General features: G+C 45.2%; 1 protein-coding gene across 1 annotated transcript in view; it reads right to left on the bottom strand.

Annotated features, from left to right (window-relative positions):
* CMYA5 (cardiomyopathy associated 5) overlaps window positions 1–25,146 on the bottom strand; it is a 351,245-nt gene extending 326,099 nt beyond the window's left edge. Inside the window, exon 1 of the mRNA XM_085632247.1 lies at window positions 24,942–25,146. Within this exon, the coding sequence (XP_085488373.1) occupies window positions 24,942–25,057 (116 nt within the window). The 5' untranslated portion in view covers window positions 25,058–25,146. The remainder of the gene's footprint in view (window positions 1–24,941) is intronic.
* Between the last annotated feature and the right edge of the window lie 1,060 nt (window positions 25,147–26,206).

Consider the following 26,206-nt stretch of genomic DNA (forward strand, 5'->3'; position numbering starts at 1 on the left):
CCAGGGCAATATTTTCCAAATAGTCTGAGATATGTTTATGTGTGAATGTCCCTTTAATTATGTATAAGTTGGAAGAGTAGGTGAATGTGTGCTAAAATGTCTTGAGAGAAAGGGGATATGGTCATCCAGTATTTGTAAGTGTGATATTCTGTTCACGTGGTATCTGGGTTAGAGCTTTCGCAGGTCTGCACCCCTCTATGAAACCTCTCGCTCAGGTCTATCTGCCTAGTAATCATACCTCTCGGTCCGCTACCTCTCTGAAATTCCCATGTGGTGCTGTTAATCTCCATCATTAGTACCGGGTTTGCATGACTTCTCATATTAAATTTCTAGCTGGATGAGTTCACCTTGTAGATGGACTTGTCTACCTCAAAGTGCCATCAGTACTCCATCTTCCTTGCCTATATATATGCCCCTAATGAAAAAAGCTTCAATGCCTCCTAACTTGTTGCTACTTGGGGGACCAAGCCTACATTAATCACAAAGAAATCAAATTAGTTCTGCATAGTTCGTTTTGAAAAAAGGCATCTTGCAGGGACTCGGAGCAGAGCCGCCGTGTTAGTTTGCCATGTTAGTTTGCATGGCGAAGGGAGTGGGCTGTGCAATATTTTTTTTTTTTTTTTTTTTTTTTTTTGGAAAACCTTTATTTAACAGTATGTGCAGACAAATACGGGCCTACAACCCTCAGGCCGGCCTCGACAAAAAGGGCACATCAGCAAGCAATTATACGATTCAGCAGCATATCAATACAAGCACGAATAGACCAGATTACGTTATACACAATTGTGCCGCCGAGCGCCAGGATGATGAGGTTTAAGTTTTATAAAGTTTTGAAATAAGTCCATAGCGACAGGTCTGGAAGGATCCGAATCAGAGCAATGCAGTTAGGACTATAGTGGGCAACGATCATCAGAAGAGTCAGCAAGCATTATCCGTAAGGTAATCAATCGCACTCAATAAAATCAGGATAGAAAAGAAGCATATCACATGACGATCCCCAAGCACTACCCACAAGTTCCCAATCCTCCCCTCGACCCAAGAAATAAGAAAGGAAAGAACAAACGCGAAAGGTAAAGAGTAGAAAGGAAGAAGAGAAAGAGAGAAAAGAAAGAAAGAAAAAGGAGGCCCATAGAAAAAAAAAAAACAACAAGGAAATATACCCCCCACCCTACACGCATGCAGAGGCTACGGCCTACCCCCCCTAGCAGTGTGTCTGTCGCCCCAAAAGAGTACCCGAAATGTAGGAGAAGAGAAAGAGAAGAAAAAGAAGAAGAATGTCACGGTTGATCGGAGGAGGGCCAAGGATCTATTCAATACAAGCAAAATCGTTACCCGCGGTCACCCAACCCCAGGCCCCTACCTAACACCCTGCTACATGTACCTCCAACAGTCACAAGTCCCAGTCCCAGCCATATACGTATCAATGTGCAACAAGAAAAACCCCCTTCCTCAGCCTTGGCCCCTTCGAATCTGCAGTCCAACAGAGTCCAATTGCAGTACAGCCAACCTGGACGGGATGGGCCACCATGGAGTCCGTTGCAGCAATCGAGGGGTAAGAGACAAGTCAAACTGGAGCGAAGCTCGATAGTAAAGGACCACAGAATGCGCCACTGCTATGCGGTGGCTAGCACAACAGGGAGCAGGACGATGCATAAATCCCAGAGTAGCGGCCGACCGATGTACAGGAAGCAAGTCCAGGAGGACGCTCAGAGACGTGGCACCAAAGGACAAAGGAGATGGGCAAAACGGAGGCTGAGGCACAAGCTCCGGCCATACCAAGGGAGCAGGATTGTCAGACTCCTCCAGGGCAGAGCCGAGGAGTACCGCAGCGGGCACTGGGACACGTCCCCCCGTCACCGCCACATACCTCAACTCGAGTGATCCACCGACAGTCGACTGAAGACGTGGCTTAACATGCCGCACTGGAGAGTCATCAAGGCCAGCTGAAAAAGTCCGATCAAACCGGTCCTCCAAACCAGTGGCAGAGTCGCGGAAGGCCAACCACAGGTCCTCCAGTGCTGCCAGGATGTCGCGAAGCCCCAGCGGTGGATCAAGGATGGAGGGTGCTGTTGCTTCCGCCATCTTAGGCAAGCAACCATCGAGCGCCCCGGGAAGCAAGCCCCCCCCACCAACCATCGGTATCTGGAAGGTGACAAGCTCTCTGCGGGGCCCCGGTGGTGCAGGAAACGTGGAGGCAGCCGGTCGTGGAAAGGCTTCAAGGACAGGGGAATCTGTGGTGCAGGGAAACCCACCGGCGAGACCAGGGCTTCCGATGCGGAAGATGGCGTCCGCTGCTGTAGGCTGCAACAAAGAAGCGATCCGGGCCCTCTCCCAGCTGGGCCGGGATACAGTGTACGGGAGCTGGATACAATGTTGCGAGCGGGGCGCGCTGGGCAGCCGAGCATGAAAAAGGCTGCTGTGAGAATCCCAGCGCCGCGCTCCAGGTCCGGTGTACCGGCTCCTCCCTCTCCACAGCGGCCGCTGCTATCGTTGTCGCCGCCGGCCGTCCCCACTAAACAATGGCCCGGCTGCGACCGCTTGGAAGGCCGGAATGGAAACCGGGGCCCAACTCCGCCGGGGCAGCTCCGTTTTCGACCGGAGTCAAAGTATCGTGGTCAGGGACGTGGCGCAGGTAAGCGTAGGGCTCGGAGGCGCAGGATTCTTGCCAGGATATCGACGAAGGGCGAAAGGGTCGGCGGAGCCGAAGAGCTAGGCGGCCATCTCGGCTGCAGGCTAGGCTCCTCCCCCGGGCTGTGCAATATTAACAAAATCAGGGAGCGATCCAACAAAAATGTGTGGAGAAGCTCTGTATTTTCCAACCATGTTGCAACTGGAGTTGTGTGGAAGCGAAAGTGAACTGTTTGATGGAGGGAAACTGGGGTGCCAGTTATCCATGAATCCCTCACAATGCGTGATCTACTTGATTGCAGAGGCGGGGCTTGTGAGGGAGCGAACGGGTAGTCTTGATCTGTCCATCTGTATATCTGAGATCATGTTGGACTCGCCACCTCATATTGTGTGTGATGTGCGTAGTTTATGCAGACATCCTGAAGCTCATTAAAGAATTCTGGGGAGTCTCTGTTCAGGCTGTACAGGTTTACCAGAGCTATATCAAGTGTGTTCTATTTTCCTACAAAAATTACATATTTCCCCATGTTATCTTTCATACATGTTTGAGTTTGGAAGTTGAGTCTCTTCTGTATCAGAGCTACCACTCCTCTAGTGTTGGCAATATAGGAGGAACATTATCTGTGTGATGCCCACTTAGTGACAAATACTGACTGTGTGATGGGACATAAGTGAGTTTCTGTTGCACCACAGCTATGTCGATTATGTGTCAATTCAAGTATACAACCTCATACAACCTTAACCTCCTGAGACTATTATGGATGTTCCAGGATAGAAGCCTCTCCTGGGGCTTAGAGGATAGTGTACGGTGCCTATATGTTAGTGTTACTGTCCCTTTTTATGTCTGCATACCAATACCAAGCAGGCTGTCTTGATGGACTACTGGATAATCCACTGTGGGTGGAACACTGAACACCTTTGCCTCCACCACTTCCCATGTTGACCCTAATTGTCAACGTATCCCCATCCCTTTTTAAACAAAAGGTGCTTCCTGTTGCACCACCCAACTAAACTGCAATCTAGTGCTGTGTGCTACAAGCAAAGGGGGCAGCATTTCACAAATGGAAATGTGAGCCCAAGATTGACCAGCCAGCATTTCACACAGCCTACATTTAACTCAGTTTAGTTCCTGTTCTATATGTTACATATTCAGAAATGTCCTTAAATGTCCAGTGTACATGGCATTTTTTAACTGAGGGCACAAAACAATGCCAAACCCACCTCCCCTCATTTGAGTCATGGATCCTGTGTGCCTTTCTGACCTACTAATTTACAATACCTTTAGGAGTCTTCAAGCTAAGCGAGCATTACAAGAGTCATGCCTTGGCAATCAATCCTCCGTCATGTCTATGAACCAACCCACTGCGCGGCTTCCTTACACACCCTCCACTGCACTTGGTGATCTGTCTGCTCTCTCTGTTGGGGATGGCCAGGAATCCCATTGCTCTTTTGGGGGTTGAAAAGAAGTGGCCATTTTCTACAGTATTAACTGGACCTCCAGGAATGCGTTCTTGTTCCTCTGGACTGCCAGTGTGAAGTGAGATGCCAGCTCCCTCACACTGTATGCTTTCTTTGGATCTGGCCAGATGCATTACCGTGTCTCTATCCCTTTAATGGAGGAGTCTAGTGATAATGGGCTTCGGTGCGTAGCCTAGAGCCAGCCTCGGTGCTGGTGCCTTGTTGGCACGCTCAATCATGAAGACTTGTGACAGAAAATTGCAACCAAATACTGTGACTGGTATTTGTTCAACCCACTGCTCTGTGGAGCCAGTCTTGGCAGTGGTAGTTTCCGATCGATTCGGACATTATTCAGGCGAGATCATGAAGGCCTAGATGTTCTGTGCGTTTTTAAAAAGTTTTCTCCTTCGTTGTGGTAGTGTCACCCACCACCTCTGATACCCTTTTCTCAGCCATATCAAGACTGGGCTGTGTACCAGTCAATCTCTTCCCTCATATGGCTGAGTCACTGGGTAAGAGTCCATCTTACCATGTATGATGGTTAGACCTGTGTTTATTTCCACGAGCACAGATATAACTTCAGGGTCACACCCTCCCAGATATTTGTTGTGAACAATTTCCTGCACCAGTTCTGGACTTCTTCTAGTCAAAGGGTAATTTCACTTTGTTAGGGTCGTTCTTGCCCACTGTGGATCTCCTGGTGTGTCACAAGCAACCCATCCGGCACACTGACAGTCTATGCAGGAATAGGAGCCACAACTCCAGGTGACCACTTCGACCTGTCATCCCTGAAAGCTCACAGTCACACAGGCAGGCCTTTATTTGTAGTTTTTTTGCTGTTATATAGTGCGGACTTAGGCACATATTTCATTCTTGCTTCCATCGGCTTGGCACACTGCAGCTACTGCCCACAGCGCGAAACTGATAACCCGTGCCCGCCAAACGATCCACTGCCCCTAAGATTCGAAGCTCATCCCTGTTGACTACTGGTCTGCTGCCAGGTCTCCACCAGCAGTTCCCCTGGTGCACCGGCCATCCCTATATTCACCAGCCAGCACACCTAGGCTGCTAGTCCTGTCGCAGTCTGCCCATGTGCCACAGGTCTCCTGCCCCAGTGGCCGTCTGCCCCTTACAACCACTTTGGTCTAAGCTCCTCTGGGTCTTCTGGCCTTCCTCAGCACGGGAGTCATCTGGCAGTACAGTCACCAAGCTGTCCAGCCTCCCGGTTTCGACTCCTAGACACTGGCAGCTGCCTACCTGCATTTACAGGCCTCAGTTTGCACGACCTAGCTTGAGGGTGCACAGCGGTTCCCCTCAACTCATCAGTGCCGCCACCACTCCATCCTACGGCTCCAGCTATCTTGCCTCGTTAGTGGAATTGAGAAATCCAGAGCCAACACTGCAGCCACCAGCATCTTCAATGTACTCTTGCCACTCTCGCCCTCCACACCACACCCATCTCAATTCAGCCGCCGTCTTCAGCTGCTGCACTCACTCAAGAGCTCGAGATGGTCACATACCAAGCTCGGATAGCTGCTGCATCACAGGTTACTTCTATATTACCATTTTGGCTGCTGTTGGTAATGGACTGTGATGTTTCTTGTCCCCCAGCAACAGGAGCATAAGGCGTATCCCACCTTCATGCTACACATGGCTCTTTGGTGCCCCTTTTTAGACCCTGTCTGTCTCCCATTGTCCCTTTCTGCTCCCAGTCACAGTACCGTAGTATCTGGCTCACTGGTGACATCCATCTGCAATGCAGGCTTCCTATCGCCGTATCGATCGCCCGCTATGTAATGCCCAACCACCATGTGGAGACACTAGTGCTAGTGGGTTTGAAGCACAGCTCTTCTGGGTATGTTTAGTCATGTATTTTAGTTACATAGGAAGCATGAAAGTCTGAGTCAGACCTGTCTCAAAGCTTGCACAGGCTGGCATCTGAAAGACTGGCTGTGATTTCCAATTTTGCCATATCCGTAACTTCCTCCCTCAAAGCAATCCAATAAACATGTCTCTTTCTTTATTTTTATAGTATAACATAACACATGTATTTGTAAAGTGCACGTTCGCCCATAGGTATCTTGGCGCTGAATAACAGATGTTAATTGTTACCCAACTCAATGGTACTCATTTTATTGACCTCAGATTGATGAAAGGCTGAGTGGACCCACCGGGATTTGAAGCTGTGACCATGAGATCGAACACAGGCCCCTGCAACAGACGCATTAGTCCACTGAGCCACCAGACCCGGCGCTCTGATTTGTAGTGAATTGAATTACAATTGCCAAATGACAGTATCATTTAGGGGAATAAAGATATGTACTAAGGCTTCAAATAATATTTTGAATTTTCCCTGGAGGTCATTTTATGAAATACACAGTGACCGTAAGGTTTTCTGGTAGACAGAACAACAGTTTTAGTCGAAGGGAAATTGCCCTGGAACCGTAAAGAGTGCTCTCAAGTGGTCTATTAATGGGACCTAATGTACCAATGTATAAAAGTATCTTAACAAGAAGGTGTAGGGATCGGTTCAGTTGAATCAACATCAGAGGCATTGATAATTTAGAATTCAAATAATTAAACTATGGAAGAGGCTCACTGGAGACACATTCCTTCCAGCCCATGTATGCTATTTGTCATAAAGTGCAGCATTGACAGTTGATGTATTCTTTCAGGAAACATTCCCAAGGGCGGGTCTTGTTCTGTTCCTATGTGTTTTGTGAATTTATAGTTTTTACCCAATCCCAGTCACTCCTGCAGAACTTTCTGGTTTCCTGAAACTATGAAAATGAAAGTTTTCAGCAACTATGAAAATGGTTGTCCATGCCTTAGTCACTGCCAGATTGGATCATTTCATTTCTCTTTACTTCGGCTTGCAAGTTTATCAGACACACAAACTGCAGATAGTACAAAATGTGGCAATCAGACTCTTCCTTCATCTTCCTAAACAGGAGTCAGACTCTCCAAAGCTGAAAGGCCTCAATTGGCTACAAGGTACCCTTGGTGCTGGAAGCGCTGCTTGCTACTGGAATACGCTGCTATTTGCACAGCCTCTGCTGTGGTGGGTTTTTAATTTACTCCTCGTTTTTGTATTTATGTTGGACTTTATTTGTTCTGCCCTGTTTTTAATCTGTAGCATCGGATGTTGAGCTATCTCCCCAGTCACGCATTTCTTGCACTTTAAATCGGTGATTTCACCGCTTTTAGAGCGGGTCCCTGTCCCGATATTGCCGCCATATTGGGGGGAGGAAGGTCCGTTTGGGAGCGTCATTGTTGTTAGCGCTCTAGCGCTCCGGTGGTCAGGTCGTCAGCCTACTTAAACGACTCATGGATACGCGCAGCGGTCGAGCGCAGCGGTCGAGCGCAGCGGGAGCGCCGTTTATGCGCCGGAGGTGCGCCAGAGGAAAGCCCGTTTGCGCCCGTTCACGCACGGTCGGGCCTAGGGCCAGGACCGTCTGCTTCAGTATGTATGTTGCCTCTTGCATATTCACGTCAGTCTTTACTATCATTAAAGAGCAACATACCCATGAACTGCCATCATGCGTTAAATTTAGCTCGTGGACAATTTTTGTGTACGACCTGTGCATTTAGAACTACAGAGAGTGATAAGTCGAGAAGTCAATGTGAACGGGATTTAAAATTGGCACTAGTAAATTGCCGCTCATTGCCCAAACATGCTGTTGAGATCTCTCATTTGCTTGTTGATAAATCTCTGGATATCCTGTTTCTTACGGAAACTTGGCTGAGCCCCACTTCAGATCCGGATATTGTGCGGTCATTGCCCCCTGGATATCTGACCCAGCACAAGGATAGAGTCGCTAAAACCGGGGGAGGGATCGCCATCATCTATAAGGACATCACTTGCCGCTTACTCGAGCTTTCAATTTCGGACAGTGAGAGTGTTCACTTTGCTATTACAATATCCCCAGCTGCTTCTTTTTCAGGCTTCCTGATCTACCGCCCCCCGGGCCCTTTGGGGCTTTTTCAGGAAAACCTGATTGAAACAGTAATGGATGTAGCCACTACTGTCTCTAACTTTCTGGTGCTGGGAGATTTTAACCTTCATTTTAATAAACACTCGGATCTGGCCGCTTTAGAAGTTATAAAGGATCTAGGTAGTTATGGCCTAAGCCAAAAGGTATCACATCCTACTCACTAAAAGGGTAACTTGCTGGACCCTGTTTTTTGTAACATTCCTGGCCTCGTCATCGAGGTACCCGTCCCGGTCCCCTGGTCAGACCATATGGTGGTTCCTTTTGGTTGGAAGGTGGCTCAGCCTAGCTCGTCCTCAAATCTTTGTAAAGGGCTAGCTAGGCATTGGTCCAAGCTCGACCTCTCTAAATGGATAAACATCTTGAAGCATACTGAACCTTCAATCCACCTAGACGTGGAGAGAGCTAATCAGGAGTTCAACCTGTGGATAGAACGCTCCTTGGACAGTTTGGTGCCTAAAAAATCGATCACAATTAAGAAAGGCCTCACCAAGCATCCGTGGTTTAATCAGGAGCTAAGAGCTCTCAAACAAGAGTGTAAGAGGGAGGAGAGGCAATGGAGGAAAGAGTTTAGCAGTGAAAAAAAAAGCAGATACAGAGCGGCTCTAAAGATATACAAGACCGCCCTGATTAACACTAAATCTGCTTTCTTTGCTAGTAAAATCGAGTCCTCTGCCAATGCTCCCAGGGAGATATTTAGAATAGTGAAATTACTGACTAAAGTCCCCGATCCGCGGCCTGATTCAGCTGAAGCAGCTAGCCGATGTGAGGAATTGGCGATTTTCTTTCGTACCAAGATTAAAAAGATCATTGATACGCTTCCCCCACCTTCCTCAATCGACTTTAAAGCGCCATTTGTTAGTCAGTATCAATCGGATCATCCTAGGCTTTCTGCTTTCTCTCCTCTCAGGGAGGATCTCCTGCCTACCTTGCTGAATGCCATAAAGAGTGGCTCCCCACGTGATCCAGCCCCGATGAGCATTTTAAATGCTGTCCTTCCAACTGTCAGCAAATCAATTGTGAATATGGTAAATGCCTCTTTGATCTCTGCCATTGTGCCTAGAGAATGGAAGATAGCAATGGTTAGGGCCTTACTTAAGAAACCTAGTTTGGACCCAGGGGATTTTTCCAACTATCGCCCTATCTCCTTACTACCGGGCATCAGTAAACTTACTGAGAAATTTGTCAATTCACAATTAGCTTCCTTTTTGGAAACTTATAATTTGCTTCATCCATCACAAACTGGATTCAGGAAAGGACAGGGAACAGAAACAGCCTTGTTGAGGGTGGTGGAGGATGCCAGGAGGATTCTGGATGACGGTGGCAGTGCAGCCATTATCCTCCTGGACCTCAGTGCCGCCTTCGACACAGTTAACCATCATACTCTGGTTACCCGTCTTAGTAATGTGGGAATCACGGGCAAGGCTCTTAAGTGGCTGGAATCTTTCCTTGAGGACAGATTTTTAAGGTCTTTGAGAATGACTTTTGCTCTGGTCCGGTTCCATTATAATGTGGGGTTCCGCAGGGGTCGTCCCTCAGCCCCACGTTGTTTAATGTGTATATGGCTCCTCTGGCGGGGATAGTGGCCCCTTTCGGGGTCCAGCTGGTGAGCTACGCCGACGATACTCAGCTGGTGCTTTCCTTGAATCAGTTTAGACAGTCTCCGCTGCCGTTGCGTAACTGTTTAGAGGCTGTAGCACGCTGGATGGACCAGTCCCACCTCAAACTGAATGGTGGAAAAACAGAGCTGTTGTTGTTGGGACGGCAGGCTAGCTTTGACAACGCAACCTTCTGGCCTGCGTGTATGGGGTCGGGCCCTACTTCTAAATCAGAAATTAAAAGCCTTGGGCTCTGGCTCGATGCGGAACTTACGTTCAGAACTCAGGCCAGAAAAGTTGCTGCTACCTGCTTTGGGATTTTAAAAACCATACGAAAAATCCTCCCACAACTGCCAGAAAGGGCCAGAAAAATCTTAGTACAATCTCTGATCCTTTCTAGGATAGATTATGGGAATGCCATGTACTTAGGAGTACCAGCCTCTACGACTAAGCGACTTCAAGTCGTTCAGAATTCGGCGGCAAGACTTTTAATGGGTGTCAACCACTGCACATCAGCCAAACCCTCTCTCAAATCCCTCCACTGGCTTCCGGTGAAAGAGCGGGTTTTCTTTAAATCTTTGTGTTTGACACACAAACTCCTCCATGGGAAAGGCCCTCCCATCTTCGAAAATTTGGTCATTCCCTACAAATCTCCTCTAAATCTTCGGTCCAATGATCAAAACTTGGCTGTGATCCCTCGAATAAATAGATCTCGTTCTGGTGGGCGTCATTTTTCATTAAATGCCTCCAAGCTTTGGAACTCCCTTCCTCTGACTCTTCGCCAGGAGCCTTGTTTGCTTGTGTTCCGGCAGAAGTTGAAAACCTGGCTCTTTCCGAGGACATAGAGCCGTACTCTAGTTAATGGTACTTTTCTTGTCCTTGGGTGATCCTTGTTGAGCGCTGGGATGCTTTCGAGTAGCCATGCGCTATATAAGAGCCTATTCAATTCAATTCAATTCAATTGGCTACCATTCAATAGCCAAAATTAATATTAGACACCATCCCTTGCCCATAGAGCAAAACACAATTCTGACACTTCTAGCCTAAAGACATTCCTTATAATATGATCTCTTGCCAGATTTTAGCTTTTCCCAAGCACGCGATTGATCAGTTTCTGTGCTAGGTGCTAAATTGTGAAATCATCTCCATCACTCTCTGAGAGCCATTTCAAGCCATCTTAAATTTCAGAAAGAGCTCAGACCTGGTTTTTTACAGTCGCTCACCCATTTGTAAACATCGGACTACGTTGCTACTATTGAATGCCCATAAGTGCCTAGAAACTCTTATTAGAGCATTAGCAGAGCTTTATAGATCATTTTTACATGGCATTACAACTGTATATAGACTGAACTTGTAATCCCTGCACCTTCCCAGAGCAGGACTGGAAACCAAAATCAGCCCTGGTAAATATGTGTAAACTAGCCCCACACTGTTGGAGGCAATGGCTAGAATGGGGCCTTGGGCACATGGTTGGGTCATGAGAGACTATCCTGCTCTGAAAAAAGCCTTAAATCCGATGGGAGAATGCAAGAGTGGCAGAAAGGCCAGTGCAGCCCTGCCCCTCACACCCCAGCACTCCCTCCACCCCCAACAACATGGCCCTGGTGAAGCATCTCTTCAGCTCCAGAGACAGAAAACACAAGGCCAAGACAAGACTTTTTGATTTTCATACTTTTATTAAATGCTTTTGTTCTTCTTATATGCTGTCAGCTAGAGCACAGGGCCATGCCTAGATCTATATGTTAAATTAGACCTGGCTGCACTCATCGGATTGCTCTTGTTAAAAAGACTGAAGTCTACAAAAAAGTGATGGATGGAATGCTTGAATTACTCTCAGCTATTGGTAACTTCTTGGGACTGCATCCCAGATCATTGTTATTTTGCATACAATGCCACCTCTGTTTGGTCCCGCCATATTCAAATCAGTTTTAACCCTGCTCCATTTGGAATAGTCCAGCCCAAACAGCCAGCCGGGATATCCCAGAACTGGAACACAAGCAAGCAACACAGCAACGATTTTGCCCTTATTAGTGCACATCAGTCAGGTATATCTTGGTTCCATGGCACAGTATGCACGGAACCCACATCCGGTGATACCCGTCCAACTGGGCGTCGCACTGAAGTATACAACTAAGGTATGGATGGAATGCTTGAGTTAATCTCAGCCACCAGTAATTACTCGAGCTGCATCCCAGTCCATCATTATTTTGCACACAATGCCACATCAGTTTGGATCCACCTATTTGAAAATCAGTCTTGATCCTGCTACATCTGGACTGGTCCAGTCCGGAAAGCCATGCCAGGTACTCCCTAAAATGGAACACAAGCAGCTTCGGTTAAAACAAAGACCGAGCTATTATACTTCGCGGTGTAGGCCACTACCCACTACTTGACAAGAATTATTGCACTGCACACCTGGAGAGCCCCCTGTTTACTGAAATAGTTTTTCTCCTTTTGGGAATCATTTAGCATACTTAAAACCTCTTCACTAGAAGTCCAGCAGGGTAGTGTGGAGACATCAGTAGTGAAGTTGCTAACATTCACGGTAGAGGTTCATGGTTTTAATCAAAGTTTCTTCACTTGACCAAAATGTGTGATCATATGCCGTGTGGCCTAATAGACACAGGAAGAGCATAGGAGTTCCTACCAAAGAGAAATGCTGACTATGAAAGATTTAACTTCTTGCCTCGCAAGAAAGAAGGGATTCGATGGATAAGTACATCACACTCCTCAGGCGACCAGTATAATATTGTGAGTTTATCAAGTTTACTGTTGAAGAAGTAATTTGCCTGTGCATCCAAGAAGGATGTCTATTGGAAGCTTCAGGATGCAAGCTACTAAAATAAAGTTACGCCCTTAAACAAATACAAGAGATAATGCGTATCAATGACAAGACCGAAATACAAGCAAAAAAATGTGAAGCCAGAAAAGCAGAATAAAAGAGAGCAAGCATTGTGGCTGCATTAATAAAAATTAAGGCGAAAACAGCTATGATGACAAAAGAAGGTTAAGGTCCCAGAACGATACTCTTCAAAACACTAAAAACAGTCAAAAAGCAAGAAGCACTATCTCAAAGAAAAGAAGGCTATCATATCCAATTGAAAGTTAATGTCCAGGAATGGATCATATGAATTGGTGTGGCAAAGGCAATCATTATGAGCCATTCTGAAGAGCTGAATAGGAAAGCTCCTCAAAACAGAGAAGCAAGATAAGTAACATCACTACAATGCTAGGGCTGTGAGAGAAAATATCAGCAGCTCTTCCAAATTATGTGCATGTCTAGAATGTCTGTCTCTAGACAGTCACATAAAACAAGCAGATTCAACTGCACAAGAGAAAAGGATGTGTGTTTCTGTCCACATGACAGAAAGGAAAGTGCCCCACTGTTGATCTAAAAATTAGAAATCCTCATGCCACAATTGTCATCAATAGTTGAGCACCCAAATGGGCGTTAAGATTGATTGTAATCAATATTTGGGGTCCTACTGACTTAAATACCAAAGAGAGAATATGGGTTACACTGGGAATGATGATTGCCAAAAGAAATATCACAAGGTTGTGGGGGGCGCAGGAACCGCCGTCATTGAGACTATGGGAAAATGATATGGACCATTGCATGTTCACTGAGAAGACAGTGTATGAATCTAGTGGTTGCCCCAACAAATGGACACAAATTTGGAACAAATGGAATGGTCATAGGGGAGTGATCTGTGAACCGCCGATGTCTAGATAAAGGCAGGAGTCGGGGTAGATTAGTCCCACTTTGATTGACTGTGTGATGTTTGTAATTGGATATTTACTGATGTCCTTGGGGGGAGCTGTACCAGCAAACGAATCCTTGGCAATTATGTTTGTACGCTGTGTTTCCTGTGCGACCTTGTCTATAATAAAAAAATAAAAAATTAAAACAGTGGAGCACCCTTGAACTAGATATGTGTTGCAAAAGAACAGAGGATGCAGCCCTGTTCAAGACTACGAGTAACCAATGTGGGAGTCTTTATTTGGATGGAACCCAAATCAATACCATGTCTTGATCTTGATAAAAACAAGACAATGCTCACCTACAAAAACAGAACAATGGAGACGGACATACACATCATGGATGGACCTGTTCCAGTGAATGCCTTTTCAGCGTCTGCACAGCTAAAGTTAGTTGCCATCCTTTAGTCATTCGAGATGAAGCATGACTTGTTTAACAGAACCCCACACTGTTCAGAGAACTGGGAAAATTAAGACCTTTACAAGTGAGACTTCACATAAATTAAAACATCAGACGAGTTGCTCAACATCTCAGCAGGATTCCTTTACATCTACAACTGGCAGTTGAAGAAGAGCTTCAAGATCTCCTCAGATCTAACATCATCTAAGAATTGAAAAAGGGCAAAATCCTTGGGTAGCTCCACTGGTAGTAGTAACCAAGTGAAACTCAGAGCGCAAACTAAGACTGTGTGTCCATATGAGATAAACCAACAAGGCAACCAAGAGAGAATACTAACACTATCCTCACTTCAATGACATGATTTAATTGCTCAGCTGGGCCAAGATCTTTTCAAAGCTGGATCTCAACAAAGGTTATCATCAACTCAAACTTCATAAAGATCTATACATTACCACAATCAGGAAGCACCTTAGACCATTTCAGTAAAAGAGACTCTGCTTCGGTGTACTGTCAGCTGCTGAAATATTTCAGGAAGCTATTAGATGAGTAATCAGACATATGTAAACGCTTCAATTACAGCTATGACATTCTAGTCTTCAAACAAACAAGAGTAGAACATGATGAGATGCTGAAACTTGTCTTCAGCTCCCTGCTGGGTGCTAACCTATCACTCAATACATGCAAGTTTTACAAGACTACCTAAAGTTTTATGGAAACATATTTTCTGACAAAGGCATTAGACCTGATCCAGACAAGTGCAATGCACTTAACAACACCCCAGCACCTCGTGACATCAGCAAACTTCGATCCTTCCTAGTTATGGTCATTTACTGTGCGAGATATGTCAAAGATTATGCCACCATCAATGCACCTCTGTGGGACTTCACAAAACAAGGAAGAATTTTCAAATGGACTACTGGTTGCAGTCAAGCATTCCAGAGAATCAAGAAGAGTCAGAGGTCCAGACAACATGGCATACTTTAATCCACGACTGTGACTTACTGGGCAAAAGATCATCCTGGCTCAGCATGAATGAGGGAATGACAAGTGCCTGGTTGTGTCCTTTGCCAGCAGAAGCCTGACGGATGCTGATAAGGGCCACTCACATGCAAAAAGGGAGCGTTTTGCAATAGTGTGGGCACCACCTATTCATCTACAGCGAACAGTTCATGATTAGAACTGATCATGAGACACTGCTAACAATTTTTGGCAACCCCCAAAGCCAAAATGGCACCTTGCATTTAACAGTTGGAAATTCAGCTAAAAGAGTACATAAAACATAAAACACAAGCCGAGATAAGATTAAGAGCCAGAAGATTACAAGCCTGGACACGTCCTAACCCCATCAAAAGTGGAACCCTCTCTTGCAGAAGAGTACCTCAACTTTGTGGTGGAACAAGCATCTATTTAGTCAATCCCTTTCAAAACCATCATCAATGCCAGGCAGACTGACTCCATGCTGTGGGAGGTGGCCTGGAGAATAAACCAACACAAATGGCAGAATAAAGAACTTTGAATGTGACAGGGATGTGATTTCTAAGGATAGCATCACTCAAAAAAGTGAGTGAAGAACTATCAGGGTCCAACTGCAGCAGTGCTTAATTTGTAAATAAAAATAAGTGTTGGGCGTCCATTAGGCGACCACTGCAGGTTGCCCCACCCATTGCCCCCGCAAGCTCTGCCAATGACAGTACTAACACAACTACTAATCATCACACTCCTACAAATGTGACAATATAGATTATTCTAGGCCCTCAAAGCTATAAAAAATGGCTTGGGCGGCAGGTATTAGTCTCTTATTGTGTATTGAATTGTAAAACAAATGTTGTTGTGCACAACTCAAAATTAGAGAGACAGCGCCTCCATGTGGTGACTGTCCTTAGTGCTGGTGTTGACAATTAAGTACAGGTTCCAAGCACTGGAAACCACCAGCTCAAATTAAGCACTGAACTGTGGGATCCTCCTGATAGAATGAAGGACTGACATCCCAAAGAAGCTGCACCAACAGCTTGTAGATCTACAACATGGAGATATTCTGGGATTCCCATCCACCAAGAGGTCCCTAAGAAAAGGAGTATGGTTCCCATTATTTGATGAAGCTTTGTAGGTTTCCTTGAGAGAGTGTCACACATATCAAATAACATGTTGAAAAGAAGCTTCACCCCAACTGCAAATGTCTGACCAACCTGACAGTACTTGGAACCAGATTAGTGTTGACTTCTTTGGATCTATAAAGTCCAGAAAATACCTTGTGGTACTCATGGATGAATATTCCAGGTCCCCGTTGTTGAAACAGCTATCACTGACCAGTGCATCAGTGGTAATCCTGCCCTTGATAACTTTTTTGCTATCTGGGGTATTCCCAAGACCCTAAACACAGAAGAGGATCACCATTTAATGAATGAGAATTTGCCGTTTGCCACACACCTCGATTCCTGGATTTCAACCATTAAAGATCCCTCCACTCTGGCTACAGGCAAATGACATGGTAGAACGATTCATGGCAACCCTAAAGAAGACTGAACAGCAAGCAGAAGGTAACAGGATACCACTACACCATCTTCTCAACACAGTTCTTAGAGCTTTTCGAAACACTCCATCAAGCGCTTCAGGAAAATGACCAAACACACTCATGCTGAAACGTAAAATGCACACCTGTATATCCAGGCAGACCTCTGAAACCAGAGAATGGTAAAAAAAAAATAGGTGAAAGTAACAGTGACACTTAAATATGCCATCAAGATTGGCAACCATAAGGGCAAGAAGAAGCATGGCAACCATAGGAGTGGAGAAGAGTAAAGCAATCAACCCTCACCAAAAGAGACTTGGTGCTGATTAAACAAGAGCCAAGGGAACTCTAAAACCAAATACCTGAGCTGTCCATTTAGTCATATAATTAGAAATGGAACCTTGATCACAGCAAGTAATGGGGAAAGGCAAGAAACATGTCCCACTTTAGCAGACCTAATCAACAAACATCGATAGAATGAAGCAAATCCACGTTGATGGCTCAAAAACAAGATCTAAGGACCTTTGCTTTGGTGCATCAGTGTTGTATCTCCATCTAATAATCTCAGCTAAACTAGGGAACTCAACTGCAGCTCAATGTTATGATACTGTAACACATCAAAATTTAACAAGCATTGGTAACGCATCGGTTTCACCTATGTGATGAATAATAAGCTGTTTTATCAATCACCTTCCGGGATGAAGGAACGAAGGAAAGAGCTCCATGACAAGCATTATGGGAGTGGACAGGATGTGGCCAGATTTGCTGAATCGAGAGCTGGGGATCTCAGTTCGAGTCTCAGCAGTGCAACATCCTGTAATTCTGGGCAAATCACATAATCTCTCCCAAGTGGCACTATATAAATCTGCTGCAAGACGAAAAAGCAGAAAGAGGCAAAACTTCATGAAAAAATAGTTCCACCAAAGAGGATGTTAACACTATTTTGGCTACGGGAAACTGATACGAGAAGCAGACGAGGATCAAGCATTGGTAAATGCAAGAAAATATGCTACAGCCAATACGAATGGGCGAAAAGTAAGTGGCAAGCACAGGAACCAATGAAAAGCCAGGAAAGAGAGGGGGCGGGATGTAAGGCCCTCTTAAGTGTATATTAAAAACAATAGATTTCACAAGCACAGTGCAAGTGCTGTGGAGGTGAAACCTAAAAATGGGTGTCTACTCCTTCTGCTATCAGTAGCATCGATCACAACCCCACTGCAACAAGTACAGAGGGACCATTCTATGGAACAGCCAAGTACCTGGTATCTGGAAAACATGAGAGAAGTAAATGTTTAACCTTCAACAAGAACCACAAAGAATCCGATTCGCTCATAGAGCAAGTCTAGGATGTAGGGATCCAGTAGCGACTACTACCAGACCCGGGTGGTGGGGCAGTGGCAGGGGAGGACAAATAAAGTTTACAACAACAAAGAACACTTACCTGTGGCAGCCGGCCTGCTGCCACCTCTCCTTCGCCCTCTACTTCTTGACTCCGGTCCCGCAGCAGTATTCAGGAAGCAGCAGGAAGCACCCAGCTCCCAGCCTCCAGATACCCAATCACATTGGTCTGAGTGTCATGGATCGGCGCTTTGCCAGGAATTGGGGGCCTGGGCATGTCCTCCACACAGGCTGTAATGCAGCCTGCATGGAGCATATGAGAAGTGCGCATGAATGTGTGGCCGGTCCGAGAGGGCAGGCCAATCAGTCATGTGCACTCAGGAGCAGGCAAACCACTACTCCCCTGCTCCTCTGTCATGGGAGCAGCCTGCCCCAAACGCAAAGCTGCAGCAGAAGGAAACATAAAATCATAATAACGCAAGTTATTATCATTTTATGCTTCCTTTACTTCCCTGCTGTGAAGCAGTGGGGCAATGTAGTATTTGCATTGTATTAGTATTTGTATTAGTATTGTATTGTATTAGTATTGTTACTTGTACGTGCATTGTATTGGTGTTGTCACTTTAATCCTGTCAGGTGGAGCGTGAGGTGGAATACTCTTTGTCACCTCCACGAGTTCCAATCCAGGGCGTCTGTTGCAGCTGGTGTCCTGGAGTGGAAGTCGCACCGCCTGGCGCTCATCTGTTCCTTTCCAATAAATCATTTTTAAGAAACTACACTTCGCACCCTCTTCATTACAATTGGCGACGAGTGGAAAAGTGTATATCTTCACCTGCGGTACATCTCGTTCAGGAATTGGCAAATCATCGTTATGACTGAAAATACGATTGTGAAAAAGAGATCATCCTTCATCTGTTCCGGACCTTCGGTAATGGAAATATCATACATATTTATATGCTGAAGTAGGAAAAGCCGACAAAATACCTTATTTGAAGTTGCGAGTGGCGTGAGTCAACAGGCAGCGGGAGCATCTTTCAAGCCGACAAAGTGTTCCAACTGCGAGCGGAGATCTCGCACACACATGCGCGAGTGGTGAAATTGAAGAGGTACGTCATCACGCAAGGTTACGGACGTGACCCTTGCGTGGCGGCCATTTTCAGGAAGCCAATTACCAAAACATCATAGGAACATATCGGAGCTTTTCAAATAACACTGGCATGAAGAGTAATCGGGGGATGCGGTCAGAACAAACATGGAACAATAAAAGAATTGAGGAACAGGTGAGAGAGTCGGGTGTCTAGTTAAAAAAAAAAAAAGCATTTTTTGGGGGGAAATTTCAACATATTGTAGCAAAGCAGAAGCAACAGTCTGATTGATTGAAGATACATATAGAGACATATTTTTATGGGACACTATGTTTTAAGTTATTTTAAGACTTTGTGTGAGTCCTATTAAAAAAATTTTTTTTTTTATGGAACAAGGAGACCAAGAAGTAGAAGAAAATATGGCACAACAAAATTTTACAATTAGCAATCCTCATGCATTTTGGGTGAGTGGCTGTCAGCCAAGTATTAAGTGGGTAGAGTGGAAAGAGTATTTTGTAAATTACATTGAGGCTATAGATGAAGCAGGGAAAATGAAACCTGAGCAGAAAAAGAGGATTTTGCTTCACTCTTTGGGACCAGTAGGCTTAAAAACATATTCTCGCATGTCCGAAAGTGCAGAAGGAGAACTGAATGTGTTCGAGGCTGCGTTGAAAGACTTGGACAAATACTTTGCACCCAAGGTGTGTATTGGTGTAGTGAGGCATAAATTCTTTCAAAGGAAACAAAATAAAGAACTTGTGGACGACTGGCTGGATGACCTTAAAAAACTTGCAATTGACTGCAAGTTTGGGAACTTACATGACGATCTTATTCGTGACCAATTGGTGATGCACAGTAACAATTCCTCCATCCAAGATCGATTGTGGGTGAATGGTGATGCACCTTTAGATGATATTTTAGCGATTGTAAGAAAAGCTGAAATGTCTGAGAGGTGTGCCACAGTGGTCAAAGACTCAGAGAAAGAAGGAGGAGGAGTGTTCAAATTACAAAATCCAACCAAGTACCAAGGACAGAGTATAAATGGACAGTGGCGGAACCAATCGCAAAAGAAAACAGGAGTAGAAAGAAAATGGGAAGAGAGAAGATGCTATTGTTGCGATAGCAGAGAACACCTAGCATTTAGCAGAAATTGTCCTGCCTTAAAGAAAAAATGTGGTATATGTGGGTTGATAGGACATTTTAGTAAGATGTGTTGTAGGAAAAACAATGTAAAATATGTGAGTACCAATGAGGAGGAAACTGAAGGTGATGTAGAAGTTGAAGACAGTTGTGTCAAGAGTCTACAAACGAATTACCTTTTGAATGTTGTGGATAATTGTGTGAAAGGGAAACCTCTATGTGATGTATCCTTGGGAGGTGTTAAAGTCAGTGTGTATGCCGATTCAGGATCCCCTTACACCATCGTTAATGAGAGTGTTTGGAAAGACAAGTTTGAGGAAAAAATTGGGAAACATTTATTCCCTACAGATGTGAATCCAGTGAGTTTCACTGGTGAAAGGATTGACATGCTTGGATTCAGGTGGCTTACCTTTTTGTTTAAAGGGAGGTCTGCCAGGGGTAAATTATAAATAGTGAAAAATGGTCCATCAGTACTCGGTTGGTTTGACCAAAAGAACCTACACATCATCCTGGACCCCAACAGTGCAGAAAAGGTACTCATAATGGATGAGACTAGTAAAATGGGGGATGTTCTTGTTAAAAAATTCCCAGGAGTTTTTGGGAAAAGTTTTGGAGAACTGAAGGGTTTTGAACATAAAATCAAATTAAAAGGACAAGCTGAACCTAAGATTCACAAAGTGAGACCGATACCAATATTGATAAGAGACGAAGTTAATAAAGAGCTTCAAGGGCTATTATCCAAGGGAGTAATAGAGGAAGTAGAGAGTTCGGAATGGGTTTCTCCGGTCGTAATCGCACGCAAAAGCAATGGAAAAATCTGCTTATGCATTGATTTGCGCCATTTGAACAATAATATCGTTTTGAAAGATTTCCCCTTCCGAAAATCAATAAAATGGTTTCTTCTTTGAGAGGGGCGAGCTGGTTTTCTACCATAGAATTATCGGAAGCGTATCACCAAGTTATGCTGTTGCCTGAATTCAGGAAACTCACGGCATTCATCACACCATTTGGATGCTATCAGTTTAAACACATGCCATTTGATTTTGCCTCAGCCGCTGCTGTTTTTCAGCGGCTGATGCACAAACTGTTTGGAGGGGTGAATGGGGTAAGTTTCTTTCAAGATGACATTCTGGTTGCTGCAAGGAACGAGGAAGAACAAAATCATATTCTAAATGAAGTCTTAGAAATATTACAAAAAGCCGGACTGAGTGTAGAACTTAGCAAGTGTAAATTTGCACAAAGGAGTGTATCGTACCTCGGACACATAGTAAGTGAGGAGGGTGTTAACCAAAACCATCACTGGTTAATGCTATTGTAGATTCACCTGCCCCATGTAATAAGGATGAAGTCAGATCATTTCTGGGTATGGCAGAGTATTGCGCCAAATACATACCCAACTTTGCTAGCAAGATATTTAACATACGTTCCCTTCTCAAAAAGAATGCACAATTTGAATGGTCACCTGAGTGTGGAAGAGAGTTTGAAAATATTAAAACAGATTTGGGAAGTGTTAATGCCTTGGGCAGTTTTGATCCGAATTTAGAATGTTTGTTGATCACGGATGCAAGTGACAAGGGTTTGGGTGCAGTTCTTTCACAGAAAACGAACAATGGCAGTGAGAAAATCATCCTATTTGCATCAAGGGCAGTTTCCCCTGCTGAGAGTAAATATACAATTATTGAGAAGGAAGCTTTGGCCTGTGCTTGGGTTTTAGAACATTTTCGAGCATTTGTTTGGGGAAAAGCAGTCACTAGCCGCACAGATCATCGACCTTTGGTAAGAATCTTAACTAGTGAAGGTAGTGTTGGAGCCTCTGCTAGATTAGCGACAATATCTATGAGGATGAAGGAGTACATTTATCGGATTGTTCATTTGCCTGGCAAGGATAATGTAGTGGCGGACTGTCTGTCCAGACTGCCCTCACCACTGGAAGAATGTCTAGATGACCCATGGAGCGAATTCAGCATTGCTTTCGTTCATGATTCTGGTGCACCGGTTATTACTAAAGATGAGTGGATGAGTGAGCAATCTAAGGACATGTTGTTACAGGCTGTCTCTGATCATATTCGCAAGGGATGGCCAAAGAAACACCTCATTAGTGATGAATTGAAAGCTTTTTGGGATGTACGGACTGAATTATCATTGGACAGAGAGTTGTTGCTTAGGGGTGAGAGGATAATTCCACCCAAGGCTGTACAGAAGAGAGTATTACAATTGTGTCATGAAGGACATTTTGGCATAGTTAGAAGCAAATCAATGGTCAAAGGGATTTTTTGGTGGCCAGGCGTTGACAAAGATGTAGAGAAATTTGTAAGAGAGTGTTCAGTTTGTTCTTCTGCAGATAAATCATTGAAGACTTTAAGACCCCCAATGAGTGAAGGTCTCATTCCTGATCTTCCTTGGGAAGTGATAGCAATTGACATTTTTGGACCAGTAGGAGAACCTAAAGAATATATCTTAGTCGTAATTGATTTGTTCACTAAATGGCCTATAGTTAAAATTGAGGAGAAAGTGGACACACAAACGGTTTTGAAATTTTTGGACAAACTATTTGTATTAGAAGGGTTGCCGGTATGTCTGCTAAGTGACAATGGGGTACAATTACCATCCAATTTGGCGAAGGAGTATTTCAAAAAATGTGGGATCGCACACAAGACTACCTCTCTTTATAACCCGAGTGGGAATGGTACTGTTGAAAGATTCAACAGGGTATTAAAAGGTGTAATTCAGGCTGCAAGGAGCAAAGGGTTAGATTGGAAATTAGAAATACAGAAAGCAATTTGGGCTTATAGGACAACAACACATTCTGCAATCAGTTTGTCTCCCTTTGTTATGATGAGAGGTAGGACACCGAGATCCAAGTTCAACCCAAGTTGGATCGTGGAAGGAAAAGTAGAACAAAGGTCACCAAAGGAGATTAAAAAAAAATTGGTATTTATACATATGAAAAGTAAAGAGAGTTATGACACACGTCATGGAACTAAGGATGTTCCTGTTATGGTTGGGGACTGGGTCCGCATCAAAAAAACAATTAAAATTCCGAAGGGTGAGAGCATGTATGAGGAACCACAGCAGGTGGCAGAAATTCTTAGGAATGCTATAAGATTTAAGGATGGTAGAGTCTGGAACCTGAAAAATGTTGCTTTAGATTCTAAAATGCAGCGTCAAGTGGATTGTAGCACATTTGAGCATCCTACTAACTTTGAATGGGTAGAGGATTACTTTGATCAAAGTGCCTTACAATCTGAGTTAAGTGCGGACTTTTGTGTGACAACTAAAGGCGTGGTGGGTGAGGAATCTTCAAAGCCTAGCCAAAATTCAAATGATGTCAGTGAAGAATCCTTTTCTCCTCAGGATTTCTATTCTTGTTTGAGAAGAGAGAAGGGGTTTGCGAGTACTTCTAATTCCAACAATCAACATATTGAGGAGGGCGACAAGGTTGTCGTTGTAAAAAGGAAAAGAGTGCTTCCAGGGTGGCTCAGTGAATATGTTAGATAGTATTTCCTCATTTGTTACTCATATTTATTTTTGAGTATGTTGTTTTTTCCTGTTGTTACCTTCTTTTGTTGTCTTCTCTTTCCTCTTTGAAGAGAGGGGGGTGTGTAGTATATGTATTGTATTAGTATTGTTACTTGTACGTGCATTGTATTGGTGTTGTCACTTTAATCCTGTCAGGTGGAGCGTGAAGTGGAATACTCTTTGTCACCTCCACGAGTTCCAATCCAGGGCGTCAGTTGCAGCTGGTGTCCTGGAGTGTCAGTCGCACCGCCTGGCGCTCACCTGTTCCTTTCCAATAAATCATTTTTAAGAAACTACACTTCGCACCCTCTTCATTACAGGCAACGCTCCTCTACCTTAGCACAGGAGCCACCACTGGCTCAGCAGTCTGAAGAGAGTGTAAATTAATTTAAATGGGGAGGGGCAAGATACGTTCAGGATAACAAGCAAGCATGGCATCAGCCCTTGGGTTCTCCAGAGTGAACGTCATGCAGGGGCATGGGTGGAAAGGAGGGGGAGGGGGGAGGGAGAGAGAGGGTGTGTCTTAAGGGCTAGGGCGGCCGACTTTGAAGCTGGGGAACCAGATTCGAGTATGGCGACAGGCGCAAACGTCCTGTGATTCTGGGCAAATCACTTAATCTCCCCGTGCCCAAAAATGAATGTTTCCGTCTGTAATGCAACTGGTGCTCTCGTGCAGCGCTCTAAAACCTTCGGGTCGAGTTCGCGCTGTGTAAAATTGCACACAAAAGGAGACAGTGCGGGAAGACATTCAATGACTCCAGGCCGGTAGAACGAGGTAGTGCCATCCGTTATGCGGTATTTGCTATGCCCCAATGATGCGCTGCAAACTGTGTGACCCTTAACCGCGAAGTGCACCAACCCAACCTCACATTCGTAGGGTGCTTGTCAACCACTGTTGCACTAACCGGACACGTTGTGAAAAGGAACTTAACAGTCTTGTTTTGCAGAGACGCTACAATCTTCTCCCCGTTGCCCACACGTGCCAGGCATTAAAAAATATATTTATTTTACATGGGCTCCACGCCAGACATGCACCAGGGGCTACGGAACGGAAAAGAAAAAAAACACAGACCCTCAACATGTTTACAGACGTCAGTCGTGGAGACTCCCAGCTGGCGAACTTGTCAGAGGCGCTGTAAATAGAAAAATCTAGAGGCCGCCATGCCACAGCGCCGGAACGCACAGCCTGGAAAGATACAACATGCACAACGCCCTTGCAGGCAGCAGCCGGTGTTTGTAGTGCTACAACTACAGGTAGTCAGATTCTGTTGGGTTTCAGTTGCCCTCGTGAATGTATTTCTGCCCTGCTGAAGGGCGAAAGTTCTCTCCATTAAAACGAATAACGGAAGTGCCGAAGGGCGGTTGGTACAGTCCTCTTCAAGTAATTTGACGAGTCCCGAGAAGTGTGCCAGTGTCTCGGGAGGCAGAAGCGCCACGACCCTCGCTGGCAGCAGGTGTCTCTTTATAGCGCCGCTATACTAACGAGGCGCCCCGCCTGTCCCCGTGAGCCCTTACCTGTCTGATAGTTGCTGCGCCTCCCCGGGCTCCAGCACCGCCTCGGCGGCCTCGTCCTCTAGGGAGAAGGACACTTCGGATGCGCGGTCGCAGTCTGCGGGGTGCGGGCCCTCCATGTTCTGGCGCAGAGTTTATTTCTCCCTCGGCCGCTGCCCGGGGAGCTGGAAGAGACTAGTCATTCCGGCAGCTTCAGTTCTCCTGACTCAGGAGGGGCTTTAAATAGCATTCGAGAAAGTTATACAGCAACACCACCGAGATTTGCTTCGGACAGGCACCCGCCCTCCCCTTCAGCACAGCCCTGGGTCCGGCCTAGTGCTGTTTGACCGGAGCTCTGATTCCAACGCCCTGACTTTAACTGCCCAGGTAAATCGCCTTTGAAGTCGTCAATACTTTTGATGGGAGAGTCAATCGCACACAGGCACTCTTAGACAGTGAGTACCTAAACACTTCTATAATTCCGTTTCAACCATTGAATGGCATACATGCCTGTCATAGATTGCACCAATCAAGAACAAACATTGGCAAAGCCAGTAAGTCTCACCTATGTGACATGGGCAACACAGGCAACTGGAATGTGGTAGGGAACATGTAACACGCCAGGGGAAGAACAAAGGGGAAATAACAGTATCTTGATCACAGCATGAGAGGTGGAAGCAATCAGTACTGGGTCCATGCTCCACCGAAGTGAGGAACAAAATAGGAAGTGAACCAGGCATGCACTGGCCAATTAGGAGGCAGCAAATAAAAGTGACAGTGAAGCCAACGAATGGTAAGCAACAGTGCATGTGCTGTCTCAGACAAGACCCAAAAAGCAAAGCAAGTAAAATTTACTCCCAACAGGGGATGGAGTTGGCAAAGTATAAACATGTTGAACTGGAATACTCCATTTCCACCCACATTAGCTGGAACAAAATGGAGGATTTAAAGGGACACAAATGGAAGCTTCCAATACTTCATGGTGTGCCAGCCAAGCCTTAACCCTCCACAGAGGTGTTGAGGGTTCACAACCCTTTCCTGAAGAAAGTGGATAATTGTGAAAAATGAGTACATTTTCAGCACAATTTCCCGATGCATTGGGTGCAGAGTAGTAAATGTACAGACAGTGTAAACATTGGTATCTAAATTTCATATGGGGGCATGGCCAAAGCAGCCAAGATGGCGGTAGCATCTTAGTGACGCTCCTCGGACCTGCTCCACATCCCATCTAATCTGATGCCCTTAGTTCTTTACCACTGCTCCAGCCCTGCCCCATACTTCTTATGGCG

Source organism: Triturus cristatus, chromosome 2_1, assembly GCF_964204655.1.
Source record: "Triturus cristatus chromosome 2_1, aTriCri1.1, whole genome shotgun sequence".
NCBI lineage: Eukaryota > Metazoa > Chordata > Amphibia > Caudata > Salamandridae > Triturus > Triturus cristatus.